The sequence below is a fragment of the Cyprinodon tularosa genome, unplaced genomic scaffold, assembly GCF_016077235.1.
Source record: "Cyprinodon tularosa strain WSP-4 unplaced genomic scaffold, ASM1607723v1 ctg106, whole genome shotgun sequence".
NCBI lineage: Eukaryota > Metazoa > Chordata > Actinopteri > Cyprinodontiformes > Cyprinodontidae > Cyprinodon > Cyprinodon tularosa.
This window is the reverse complement of record NW_024037849.1, coordinates 2,506,524-2,519,751: the sequence shown is the minus strand read 5'-3', so window position 1 is coordinate 2,519,751 and position 13,228 is coordinate 2,506,524. Positions and strand designations below refer to the sequence as shown.

The window sequence follows — 13,228 nt, the reverse complement described above, 5'->3', positions numbered from 1 at the left end:
AAGCGTATACTCTGGAATAGTGTTACATTATTTTTTAATAACAAATGTTCAAGTGTTAGAGGCACACAATATACAACAGAACTGTGAAGTAGGAGAATAATGATAGATCATTTTTAAAATTGTTTGGCAGAAACTAATAAAAAACAAAAACAAAGTACAGCATGCATTTGTGTTCAGGCTGCTACACTCAGATAAGCCCAAGCACGATCCTGTTGGGAGCTGGAGAAGTTCCACCTTTCTCCAGCAGAGTCCGCCGTGGATCCTTCTGAGTGAGCCTCCTGCACAGCTGCAGCCCATCAAGATCATCAGAGGATCCACTATATAAGCTGTCTTCAGACCTTGCCTCAACGCCGCAGTGTTGATCCAGTTGGTCAGCACCTAAGCCTAGACTCTCAGTGTATCTTTTGACTTTGAATCCAGCCAGGATTCTAACCGTTGTCTCTATCTTCCAGGAAACCAGTGTCTCCTCTGTGAAGCTCTGGAAGAGCTAACCTGCCGAGCCGACCCTCAGAGCCAAACCCGAAGAACCATAGAGAACTTCCATGCAGCTCTGGATTAAGAGCTGGAAAACCCAAAGCCAAGGTCTGTTCATTAGTAGACGTGAGACGCTGAAGCAGCAAGCGGACTCTGCTGATCAACTCCTCTCCAGATCCAACAGTGACTCTCCCAAAGCTAACCTCAAGAACCCTGAAGGTACAATCAGTTATAATCAAGAAATCAAGCTCCAACGTGCAACGCTAACTGAACTGTCTCTCACGCAGACTCCGGTGAACCAGTGTCCAGGCCCGAGCCAGAACCAGTACATTCTGTGTGCTTGTGTCAAAATAAACTTGTTGAACTTTTATTCCTGTGTCCGTCAGTGGTGTTCTGCATAATTGGGTCACTTTTAGAGTACCCATCATGACAGATCCAGTGCAAACAAACTGCCTTCAGAATTCACCTTTTTTGTAATAAGTCAATGAGGAGCTCAACAGTGTGTTGGTGAATATTAAAAAGACCCATTAAGAAGTTGGGGAGAATTTTAAAGGACTGGTTTATAGAAAATCCAAAAAATGTATCTAGAAAATGAAATAAGATTAAAGTGCACAACTGCCTCATTACTAAGCCACAGCCATCCAGACAAAACTGAGCCATAATCAAATAAGCTCAGCTTAACTTTAAAGAAGCATCAGAGAGAGAGTTCAGGTGTGCAAATTGGTGAGCTGGGCAAACATTTTTGAAACAAACCTGACCTTTATGGAGAAGAGGCAAGAAGAAAGATGTTGTTGAAACCAAGCCAGAAAAAAAAGTAATATATTTGCTACAAACCAAGTAAGGGACACATAAAAAATGTATCCGCAGTGCTTGGGTCAAATGAGACTAAAACTATATTTAAGCCCAACATCCAAAATGCTCTGCATAACAGAGAAGTAATGTTGCACATTACCCTCACGCAGCAGCAAACCTTTTAAGAAGTGACATGAAGGCCAATAAGAGACGAGAAAATGGAGCAAAATGTAGGGCAATCGAGTAAGAAAATAAGCAAAAAGGCAAGAAAGGACAGATGTTTACCCTCCAGTTAGACAATAACACTAAACATTCTGAACTACAATCAAAATGTTTACATCAAGTAACTCAAATGTCAGTCCCTAAGGTCCAGTATGACTACAACTTTTAGATTAATCCAAGGTCAAGCCCACTTAAAATAGCTCTGAGACAAAAATACCTCTTCACCATACAATCAAGTTCTACACTCTGCTAATAACCCAATAAAGCCATGCTTTACAAACTCCCAAGTTTTTATGTCTCTTGTGAAGAAGAAAAACAAAACTCTGGAGTTTGTGAACCATGGCTTATAACAAACACATATCTTCTTGAAACATGGCTCAGTCAAAGTATAAACCTTAATCCAATCAAGAATCTGTGTAAGACTTGAGCAAAGTAATTCACAGATACTCTCAATTCACCATGACTGCGCCTGAGCTCTTTTGGAAAAGAGGGAGGTCAAATTATCCAGCCTCTTGATATGAAACACACCAGCTCACATCAAAATTCCTGCAGCTGAAAAGGGTTTCTACATATTATTGAATCAAGCTAGCCTAATTCAAATGCATGCAACACCTGTCTGAAATGTATCATTTAAACAAAATTACAACACAGCAAGCATAATAAACCAGGTTACTTTTTATTATATAAAATATTGATATAAGACATGACAGAGCAAAGACTAAAAAAGTAAAGCTAATTACTGGCTTCAGGCTGGTTAACAGAATGATACCTTAACAGAGGGACAATTTTTTTGGGAGGACTCAATGATTACAGTATTTGTGGTGAAATTAAAATCTTTCTGAAGATTAAAAAAAAAAAAATTACAGTAACATCTGATTTGAAAACTGTATTGTTTAAGGTTTGTTTGGTATCAGTGTCAGAGCTGAAATCAATAAGCTTACCTCCCGTGGCAGCTCTATGAGGAAGTTTTCATCTGCAGCAAAAGTTCTCAAGCTGTGCAGGTAGCCAACAGTGGGAGGTAACGACTCCAGCTCATTACAGCTACAGTCCAACTCCTCCAAAAGAGACAGGCTAAATGAAGAGAAGAGAGGACATGAAAAGAAAAGAAGAGGAGTCATTCTGACGGCTGTAACATGTCTGTAGCTATTCTAAACAATATTCTTTCTCTGGAAAGAGATCGATTCCATGGAAAGACTGAAACCAGAGATAAATAACATTTAACCTGTAGTATGTTACCTTTTTTTTATTAGAACAAAAATAGAATTTATAGAAAAAAGATTCCACCAATAGGCTACGCCCAGTTGTAATTGCAAAGAACATGTGTAAAAATTAACAGAGAGAAAATATAAATAAAATATTAACTAAAAATAATGACAATTGCGTAATTTTGGATGATAACTACAATTTTTGGCTACAATTTATTCTCCACTGTTAAAATAAACTTATGATGTTTCAGTCTTTGCATGGAAATTTCTTAATATTATTATAATAACATCAGCTACACTGAGGACTAAAAGGTAAATGATTCAGGTATAATCTCTCTATCTCTCTCTCTATCTCTCTCTCTCTCTCTCTCTCTCTCTCTATATATATATATATATATATATATATATATATATTTTAGACATACAGTAGATCTCAGCTTCTTGTAGCATCTAGTTCAACCCCTCTATAGCACACTGGACTGCCCTTTACATGTCTTCAGTGGTCTGACACCAAAGTAACAGCATGCTAATGCTAATGAGAAAACATTTTTACATTCACTGTTAACATTATATTAGTCTGCCTTATTATTCCCAACAGATGGGGCCATCTGGACTACCATACTGTCTAAAATGGGAGCAGATGAGAAGGGAGAAAGAAAAAGGAGAGGTGTAGGGAAAGGTTATCTTATTTTGAATAACATTTGTGTTTACTGCTATGGTTCAGGTTATCACCTTCAGATAAAGAAACTAGATTCAAATACAGTTTTTTTCACTTTCCAATGAAGTTTCGCCATTGTGTGTATAGTGTAGTCATTCTGGTTGGAAGTAATCATTAAGATCCATCCAGTTTTATATCCAGTAAAAACTAGCAGAAAATGATACCCCAGTTCAATATAACTAAGAAACTACTTAAAAAAAAAAAAAAAAAAGTTAGAGTTCCTATTGGCTGGCTACTATGAGCCAAACTTTTACTTTAAGGTTCATCATCTACGTAAAAATTTAACCAAACATTTCACAGCCCCATAATCACCAAAATATCATGTTTAAAACTGTTTTGACCCCCCCACCCCTACCCAACAAGCTGTTACCTTTGATAAAAAAAACTAAATTTTAATTTAAAGGTAGTGTGAGGTTATGACTAATATATATTATATTATAAAATAAAAATTAAATTTAAAGTCTTGTTATAAAAATTTAATATTCAACAATGGATGTGAAACAGTAAAAGAGCTTTAAGGGGAAGTCATTAATCTACAGAACTACGTATCAAGACCAAATCCTGGGACTTGTTCATGAAGACAGAGAGCTTTCAGGGTGTTCAGATACAGATCTTGCAAATATGTTAATCTTATAAGCAAAATAGGATTATATGGAATATCTAAAGTCAGCCAGAAAGAAACAAAGAAACAAAAGTTTAAAGATGATTCTTTTCACAAATTATATAAGTCTTACATAAAATCTAAATAAAATATGAAGAACAGTAGACAACACCAAAATTATATTTAACAAATGTTTCAGGTTAATTAATCAACATATCTACCTTTTTAAAGCAGACAATATATTTAATGTTGCACATCCTATGCATTGATGTAAGCAAGACTACAGTCATACCACTGCAGTAACATTACATGCAATCATTTTATTCTCCGTGGGTTTTCCTATTGATGTTTTTGAAGAATAAAAATCATATCTAAAGATTAAATCAAGCTCTGAATACAGTAAAATAACTTTGTTGAATGTTTGCATGTAATCTTTATGGATATGAAATGTTCCCCACATTGACAGCATGTGGTAGCAAGCTTTTATTTTCTGTATCTGCAGCACGGCTGAACATCTATCTCTGAACAAGCCCTAAAATCCAGAAGGCTCATGTTACTCACCCTTGCTTTGGCTTCGGACTAACGCCATGGCACCGCAGGAAACATAACACACAGACCCCCCCAACCAAAAATCAGCCATTACAATACAGTGATAAACAACATAAACGACCCACCTAAAACCCCTATATCTGCAATCCATTATAAACTGCCAAGATGAATTGGCTGAAAGAAGTTTTTAAATAAAACAAAACAATGATTACAAAATCCAATATCTGCAGCTAAAGTGTTCATAATCCATAGCCTTTGTCACATTTTGGACACCTTAACCAGAAGAATCAGAGTTTGTTATCAGGATTTAGGTGATAGATCAACACAAAGTAAGACAAATGTAAAGGATGCATAGTTTATTTAAAAGCTATAATTTAGAAAACTTTGTGTTCATATGGTGGTATATTTAGTGTCTTTTAATCTGACTCCATAAAATAAAAAGTAACTGATTGAATCAATGAAGCCCAAAGGGTATGTTCTAAGCTCTGTGCAGAATATTTGTGAACAGACACAACACTTAAAACCAAGGCAAACAGCAGACAGCAGAAGTATAAAGGTACAACATGGTAAAGTCATAAAACAGTATTCTAAGCTTTTAACACATCTTAAAGCCCATTTCAGTTAGTGTATTTAAACTGGTGTTAAAAAAAAGTGTGCCCTCCTCAATCGTCAAAAATGATCGAAAATTCTTTCTTGTCATAATAGCAATGAAATTATAGTCTGTAGCACCATTAAAACCATTCTTATATCATATAGAGGATGGTCACCTATCTATCATTTATCCGTTGTCTGGGGACTGGTGCTTATCATCAGCAGTTTATGGGTGAAAGCCAGGCTACATCCAGGACAGACCAGCAGTACTTTGCAGGACAATACTGAGACACACAACCATGCATGCATATGCACTCACACCTTAGAGACATCAGTTAAAAAAAATAATCATGTTTTTGGACTGTGAGAGGAAGCTGGAATAACCAGAGAGAACCCACACATGCACGGGAGGAACATTCAGACTTCATGCAGAAAGATCTTTGGTCAGAAATTGAACCTAGGAAATTCCTGCAACAGTACTACACACTGTAGGTCTGAAGGACCCGTTCTACCTGGACTGGCTCCTTCGAAGGCTGTGAAAATAAAGACGCCAGAAGAGCTCGGCTATCGATTCGAACAGGTCTAGACCTATCTGGAGTATCACCACTTTTGGCATGAACTGTCTATAAAACCTAGATATTAGGTAGTAGAATCTACTTAAGGGTCTGCAACCCTGGTACTCAGATCTACTGCCCTGCAGACTTTAAATGCATCCTTGCTCTAACACAGCTAATTCAAATGACGGAATTACATCTTCAGGTTGCAATGAAGTTTGGCAAGGGGCTGGCAACAAGCCATTCACTCGATTCATGTAAAAATGAAAATGATACCTGAGTTAAATATAATTAAGAAACTAGTCAAGGATACATCTAAAACTTGCAGGACAGTAGATCTTGAGGATCAGGACTGGAGACCCCTACGTCTACTTTGTGCTGTTCTTTCACTTAACATATAACTAAAAGAAAGTCAAATGTTTGGTTTTAAAATGTGAAAAAAGTTCAATGGGGTATAAACACTATTGCAAGCCCATTTATCTGACCTGACATTTGTTAAAGGGTTAGATTTCTTTGAAGAATCTGTGTTGGATTCTCACCTCCCAATAGTGTGAGGCAGTGCGGTCAGCTGGTTGTCATCTACCTTTAGAGTGGTCAGCTTCTTCAGCATTCCTGCAACACATGCAGACACACAGGTACAAATTCCCACATGGGTAATACAAACACTTAACTTTCACTCTCTGTTTTTAGCAAGATCATTCATAATTATCATTCAGCATCAACACAGTTCAATATAAACTAAGGGACATATTAAGGAGATGGTCATATGCAGATTCGTAGCCGATTGGCAGAAACTTATAGAAGATCAATACTACCCTTTATGTACCCTTGAAAGCTGCAGCCATTATCAGGATAGTTTGTTTCAACTTGAAAGTAGGACTAAGCATAAAAAAAATTACATTGGGAACATTATTTTTTCTTATATGTTCACAATGTGAGACTAACTGTCTGTTTAAGGTTTCTGAAAAAATGTACATAGCTGCTTGGTTAATTGTTATATTTATATTGGTCTTAAGTAAGTGCGATCATTGAGTTTCTTTTTTTATTATTATTTCATGTGTTAAATTTGTATCTCACTGTGTGTATATATCAGTCCTTGTGAATAAAACCCAAGCTGGTTATGTAGGTATGTACCTATAGAGTCTGGCAGATGCTGCAGCATATTGGAGGATAGCAGTAGATCTTCTAAGGCCTCACAGCCAGAGATGTCACTGTCCAAAGACTCAATGCGATTTTTGGCCAAATCTAAGTACCGCAACTGACGAAGCTTCCCTATTGACTGCAGAAAGACAGATGAAGAAGTAAAAGTTGGCAACAATGCGTTACTTTATACTTGTTTGTTCCTGCCTAAGGTGAAAGTCCACTTACCCCAGGTATAGACTGTAGAGAGTTGTTATCCAGCCACAGCTCCTTAAGGCTGTGTATCTGTTCCAGCACCTCTGGCTATGAAGCAAAAAGATTTAATATGCTTTAATGTAAGTTATTATAAAATAAAAAATGAAAATAAAGGAGCACATGACATGTGAGTTCTTTTGACCATCCAAGGACAGAGCAAACAGAATCAGGCACAGAGCAACTGTATGTTTTTAATTATGATTTAATGAAAAAGAGTTTTTTGTAGGTCAAAAGCTAATTCTTTAGGATTACAGGTGTCCATATTTAATTCTATACATGACTTAACTATGAAATTGGAAATTACTTTTGGAAATTACTTTGTGGAAGAGAATAAACTCTAGGACTAATAACAGGTTTTCTTTTTCTGGGGGCGGAAATATCTGCTTTCTGATGCAAAGGAAACCATTCAGTCTGGTGCTATTGACTAAGAAATTTTTTTTTTGTTTATTTCTACTTTCATAGGTTTAATAAGTGCTAAATAATACAAAGTAAATACATACAGGCCAAGAGGTAGAGGAAAATCAGCAAGGATAGCCCTATTTAGCTTTCTGAAAATATTTTTTTTACAGCTTAAATGAAACTCCTAAAATATGATGTCTCTGTTTTCCCATACAAACTACTTTAAGTATGTAAATAACTTGTATAACTAGTGCACAGTACTGAAGGGATATTATTACATAGTGTTTTTTTAGCATGCCACTTTAGCACATAGTTAACAAACAACCCCAGAACATATACGATTACTAAAACATGATTTAATGTTGTCATTAAGCCATCCATCTTCTGTCCCACTTATCCCAAGTGGGGTCACAAGGGGTGCTGGTGCCTATCTCCAGCTGTCTACCGGGGCGAGAGGCGGGGTACACCCTGGACAGGTCGCTAGTCCATCGTAGGGCAACGCAACCATTCACACACAATCTCACACCTAAGGAGAATTTAGAAAAGCCAATTAACCTAACAGTCATGTTTTTGGACTGTGGGAGGAAGCCGGAGTACCCAGAGAGAACCCACGCATGCGCAGGGAGAGCATGCAAACTCCATGCAGAAAGAGATTGGCCGGGAATCAAACCCAGATGCTTTTGCTGAAAGGCAGCAGCGCTACCCTCTGCGCCACTAGGTAGACTAATGTCATGAGGCATAAAACTGCAAGCATATATCTCAGTTGCTGTTAATGCTTGTGGTAATATTTCCAGTACCTTGACCTAATTACAGACAGTGGAAGATTATTGGTGGTCTGACAGAACAGAGGTGGTTGGGTTGGAGAGAAAAGCTTCTACTCCCTGCTGCTTTTACATGGACTCGCTCAGTGAAAGGTCAGATGGAACCAGCCATAAGAATAACATTAGTTTTTTTTTTTTCATGGCTGATGATGTTAAAACTTATGTTGAAGACTCAGTATTTCAACATGCTATGCAGGCGCTGTCACTGTGCAAGCAATAACAACTACAACTGGAAATTCAAAAGCTTTATGGTGTTTCAGTATCCATGTTGTCAGACACATCAGAACCAGAACCTTGAAAATAAGAGGGATTAATGAGTTAAGAGATTGTAGAATCCATCTACAAAAATCTTTAAATGAAATAAGCTGTGAGGGAGAGTGTCTTTCAAAGCTGAAGAAAAAAGGTTATCCATGCTTTATTATAACAGGTCTACTTATCTGTTATTTGTCTCTTTTAAACATTGGACATAATAAATGCAGCAGAGTTGTACATGAACCATTAGAGCTTCACACTAGCCTGGACTCCCTGTGGTTTCCTTATTTGTATTTGTGAGCAAGTGTTTATAATAGTCCTTCTTTACTCTTACTAAGTCCTGCTTCTCCATTCTTTAGCCTTTTACTTTTATTATCATATCCAACCCACCACACAGTCCAATTCAATTAATCTATATTACCTATATTATTCTGAACATTTCTAGTAAAAGTGGTGAAAAGTAAGACATTAGACAAACTGATCTTACCATTTCAGAGAATTCATTGCTACCCAGATCCAGCCTCTCCAGCTGTGTCAGTCTGTGGATGGACCTGGAAAGACAGAAAATGGAAATGTTATCCATATTGAGTTTCACATGAACTAACATAAAAACAAGCAGGGTTATTATTTTTCTTAAGATAAGTTATTTTTTTCCAACATACAAATGTTCATATGGTACCCTGTCTTACTTTGGCATCGTTTTCAGGTGGTTCTCTCTCAGCTCCAGAATCCGTAGTTTGGAGAGCCTGAATAACAGAAGGAACATAAGCCTAAACCTAATTCCTTTTATTTGCACTCTGCCAGATGCAACAGTCTTCAATAGGATTAACAAAAAAAGAGTACACAAAAATAAATGAAGTGAAAAAGAAAAGTTAATCTCTAAAATCATTCTGTTAGATATCTTTTTGTTCTTTTCAACAAATATCCAGTAATTTTGATTTTTTTATAGGATCTTTTCATTACAGACTTCAATTACCAGCACCCACTCACACAGCTTTTAAATAGTCATATCAAATGACACTGCTCAACAGATAAGCTTTAGAATTAACCAAAAAGGCTTATTCCTTATATAAATCCTTCATGGTAAATGCATCTTCAAAAATATGTTAAACACTAAATAGAATATATGAATAGAGGTTATAGATTAAGAGTAAATGTTTGCGTTAATCCCGACCATCCAAAATAAAACACAACTAAAGATAAACACGTGTATCAATTCACCTGCCAAAGTTAGCGGGCAGATACTCCAGGAAGGCATCATTTAAGAAGAGCTGGGTCAGATTCAGGAGCTGCGTAAAACCATCTGGGAGTCTTAAAGAGAAATATTTAATGAAATAAAAAAATTTAAAATATTAAAAACACACATGAAACAAAAGACAGAAAACAATGCAAGGTGCAAAAGAGGAATAAGAAAAAGAGTTTCCTCCTGTGGGAGGAAACATGGCCAATTTCTGCATGGCTGCAGAAGCAACTAAACGCTGCTGGCCTGGAGATGACTCATCTGCAGCACAAGCGCAACACAGACACACAGGAAACATTTACCTCTGCAGCATTCTTTACTTCATCAACATCAGCAGGTAAGAAAATGGGAATTATAAATGCACACCTGAGACTTCAAAGATAAAAAAATGTGTTTTTTAAAAATATGTGGATCTGATGAGCAATCATAAAAAAGCCAATCAGGCATTAGCAAATTGGCTTAGTTATTGCATGTTTAGTGTTTGTAAACATACACAAACTCTCCTTCAGATAATAAGCAAGAATAAAAAGCTTACATACAGTATGTTATTAAATCAATTTGATTTTAAAATTATCTTACATATTTAAAGTGTCATAAAAAATATTTCAAACTGGGTTTTTTTTTCTACTTTTCTACTTGTATTTTGCTGTGCAGCTGAAGTGTGGGTGATGCAAGCAATCCAAATCATTCAAATCAATGTGTACATTCACATCAGCTGTGGTGCAGTGTACACCAAAGCAGTGCAGATCAACAAAGTGTTTCCCCAAAAACAGATTTTTGCCTGACGCAAATTGTCTTTGCATCAAGCTCCTGCATTCAGGGGAAAGGAGCCATCCGCTCTCTGTACAAGTGAGGCAGGAAATTGGTCTGCATTGCCAACATAAAGTCGGACCTGTTCCCGGTGCATGTTGGACTCCGGCAAGGCTGCCCTTTTTCACCAATCTTGATCATAGCTTTTATTAACAGGATTTCTTGGCACTGCCAAAGGCTAGAGGGGGTCTGATTTGGGAACCAGTGAATTTCGACCCTGATCTGGAGGCTCCCTCCTCTCAAAACCTACAGCATGCACGGGGGATGTTTACTGCCAGGTGCAAAGTGCACCAGAATCAGCTCCTCAAAATCCGAAACCATGGTTCTTGAATAAAAAGGTGGCTTGTATCCTTTAGGTTGGAGGACAGTTCCTGTCTCAAGCGGATAACTTTAAAGGGGTAGTGGAGGATTTTATTTTTCTGGTTGGATCATCAAAATAAGTATTCCTCCTACTGTAATTGTCAATCATTCTGGTGATATATTTACGTAAAGCCGTCCTAGGTATGTGCACGTCCCCAGTTAGCTATCTTCTTCTGTGCATTCGCACTTTCAGGCGTACATGTGTGATGAGCTACGGTTTCAGACAGTCATTGAAGCTCACGTTTCTCACCACGGTTCTTTGAAAACTGCAGAGGATTGTAATAGAAAAAGTGTCAATGAAGTGTATGAGAAGAAAATAAATGCCTTAGAAGAGGCAGATATATCCTGGAATGCTTTGCGTGGAGAGCTCTCCGAGCAAAGCATTATGGGATTTTCTGTCACAATGGGCCGTTGTTGCCATACAGTAGGCTGTGGCTAACCAACAGCGGTGACTAATGATAAAGATGGTGCAGGCACTGAGCGGTGGAGTTGGAGTTATGTGACCAACAGGGAGCAAAAAGTAGTGATCATCTGTCCAAATCGTCAGTTAACTGAGTTCACAATAAAGTCCACTATTTAGTCCCCACTCTATATAGTGATGAAGGGTTTTAGGGGTTAGGGCAGAAGTTCAAACACAGTAAGCTTGTATGAGCTATGAGAACAGCAACTTTCAAACCGAGCGTGGACGAGGAGAACGGCCTCTGGCATTCTCTCACACGTGTTTAATAAGCTTTCCCTCTCTGAAGCGATTAAGTGTTGTGCATGTGCATTCTTTTTAAAATGGAGAGGGCGGGTCTTTTAAAAAATTTGTGAAAATCCTCCACTGTATCTTTAAGTATCTTCTGATCCTGTTCATGAGTGAGGGGAGAATGGAGCAGGGATCAACTGATGAATCGATGTGGTAGATGCTGTAAAACTGCACCAGCCTGTTGAGCTGAAGAGAGAACTGAACGAGAAGATATTAATTTACCAGTCGGTCTACATCTACCAGTCGGTCTACCCTCACTGATGGTCATAAAATCTGGATTATGACAGAAAGAACCAGATCCTGGATACAAGTAGTTGAAATAAGCTTCATCCACAGGGCTCCTGTTCCTCCACATCGAGAGGAGTTAGATGAGGTGGCTTTGACATATTTTTCAGATGCCGCTCCTGGACATGTCCCTCAGAATGTGTTCCAGGCACGTCCCACCGGGAGAAAGTTTAGGGCATAAGCCAGGACATGCTGGAGGGACTGTCTCTTAGCTGAAAAGGGAGCACTTCTGGCTTCACTCAGCATTGCTGTAAGAGGTGTCTAGGGCGAAGGAAGTCTGGGAGTCTCTGCTGAGACTTCTGCACTGTGACCTGGTCCTGGATAATGCAGAAGGTACTGTGCAAGTACAAAAACAGAGGGGCTATTGGACGATGAGAAGGGATATCAATGTGCACCTCTAATAACTTTTGCTGTACAACTCCCCAAAACAGCATAAACCTCATGAACTTAATTTCTGTCGAGTGGCATTTATGCAGCTGGGGGCTCAGCAGGGATAGCCTAGTCACAGCTTTCAGTGTGTGTAACTTTTTTCAGCACACCCGCACCGCAACTGCACAGCAGCTAAACCACATTCCATGTGGGCTGGCTTTAGGAAGCCCTGCAGAAAAACGTTTATACAAGCAAAAATATTTTATAAAACACCAGAGAGAAGAAGCAAAGACACAGCTCATTCTGCCACTAGAAATAAGTTGTTAGGAAATTTCTGTCTGTTCTGTGTGCATATATGAGACTATATATATATATATATATATGGAATATATTTATATTATTATAGTAATATATATCAGACTGTATGGAATCCAACTGTGCTGACATTTAAAGCACTTTTCACCGAAGCCACATTCAGCCAGATTCTGCTGGAATTTAGGCTTTACCCCTTTACCAGGGGTGCAAAACATGCGAAAATGTGAGAAGCTAGAAACAATGCTACAACTTTGCGACTTTATAGCTTTTCAAAATGTCTACTCTTTCAATTGAGGCACAGTCAGCCCAAAAACAGCAGATCACTAAGGTTAAACTCTTCTTAAAACAAGTAAAGTTTAAGTGATCACAACTCAATGTATTGTCAAATTTCCATCTGATCTGAAATAAATTCCTCAGGCAAAGAGTCCAGGACAATAGCTAAAAAGAATCAAAGTCAGTAACTCTGGTCCATCACAACAGCTTCTAAATCTAGATGATTATCCTGCAAGGTGTAGCTGTTTACTGCTG

At 37.9% G+C, this 13,228-nt stretch overlaps 1 protein-coding gene across 16 annotated transcripts in view; it reads right to left on the bottom strand.

Moving 5' to 3' along the window:
- lrrc7 (leucine rich repeat containing 7) overlaps window positions 1-13,228 on the bottom strand; it is a 153,602-nt gene that overhangs the window by 35,256 nt on the left and 105,118 nt on the right. For 12 of the 16 annotated variants that reach the window (XM_038287285.1, XM_038287294.1, XM_038287309.1 and 9 more), the window contains 8 exons: window positions 9,795-9,884; window positions 9,263-9,319; window positions 9,061-9,124; window positions 7,075-7,149; window positions 6,841-6,985; window positions 6,246-6,318; window positions 4,574-4,591; window positions 2,430-2,559 (listed from right to left, as the gene is read on the bottom strand). In XM_038287285.1, coding sequence (XP_038143213.1) covers window positions 2,430-2,559; window positions 4,574-4,591; window positions 6,246-6,318; window positions 6,841-6,985; window positions 7,075-7,149; window positions 9,061-9,124; window positions 9,263-9,319; window positions 9,795-9,884 — 652 coding nt within the window. Of the gene's footprint in view, window positions 1-2,429; window positions 2,560-4,573; window positions 4,592-5,605; window positions 5,686-6,245; window positions 6,319-6,840; window positions 6,986-7,074; window positions 7,150-9,060; window positions 9,125-9,262; window positions 9,320-9,794; window positions 9,885-13,228 lie in introns of those variants that run through there. The other 4 variants (XM_038287267.1, XM_038287379.1, XM_038287275.1 and 1 more) reach the window with 2 other exon arrangements.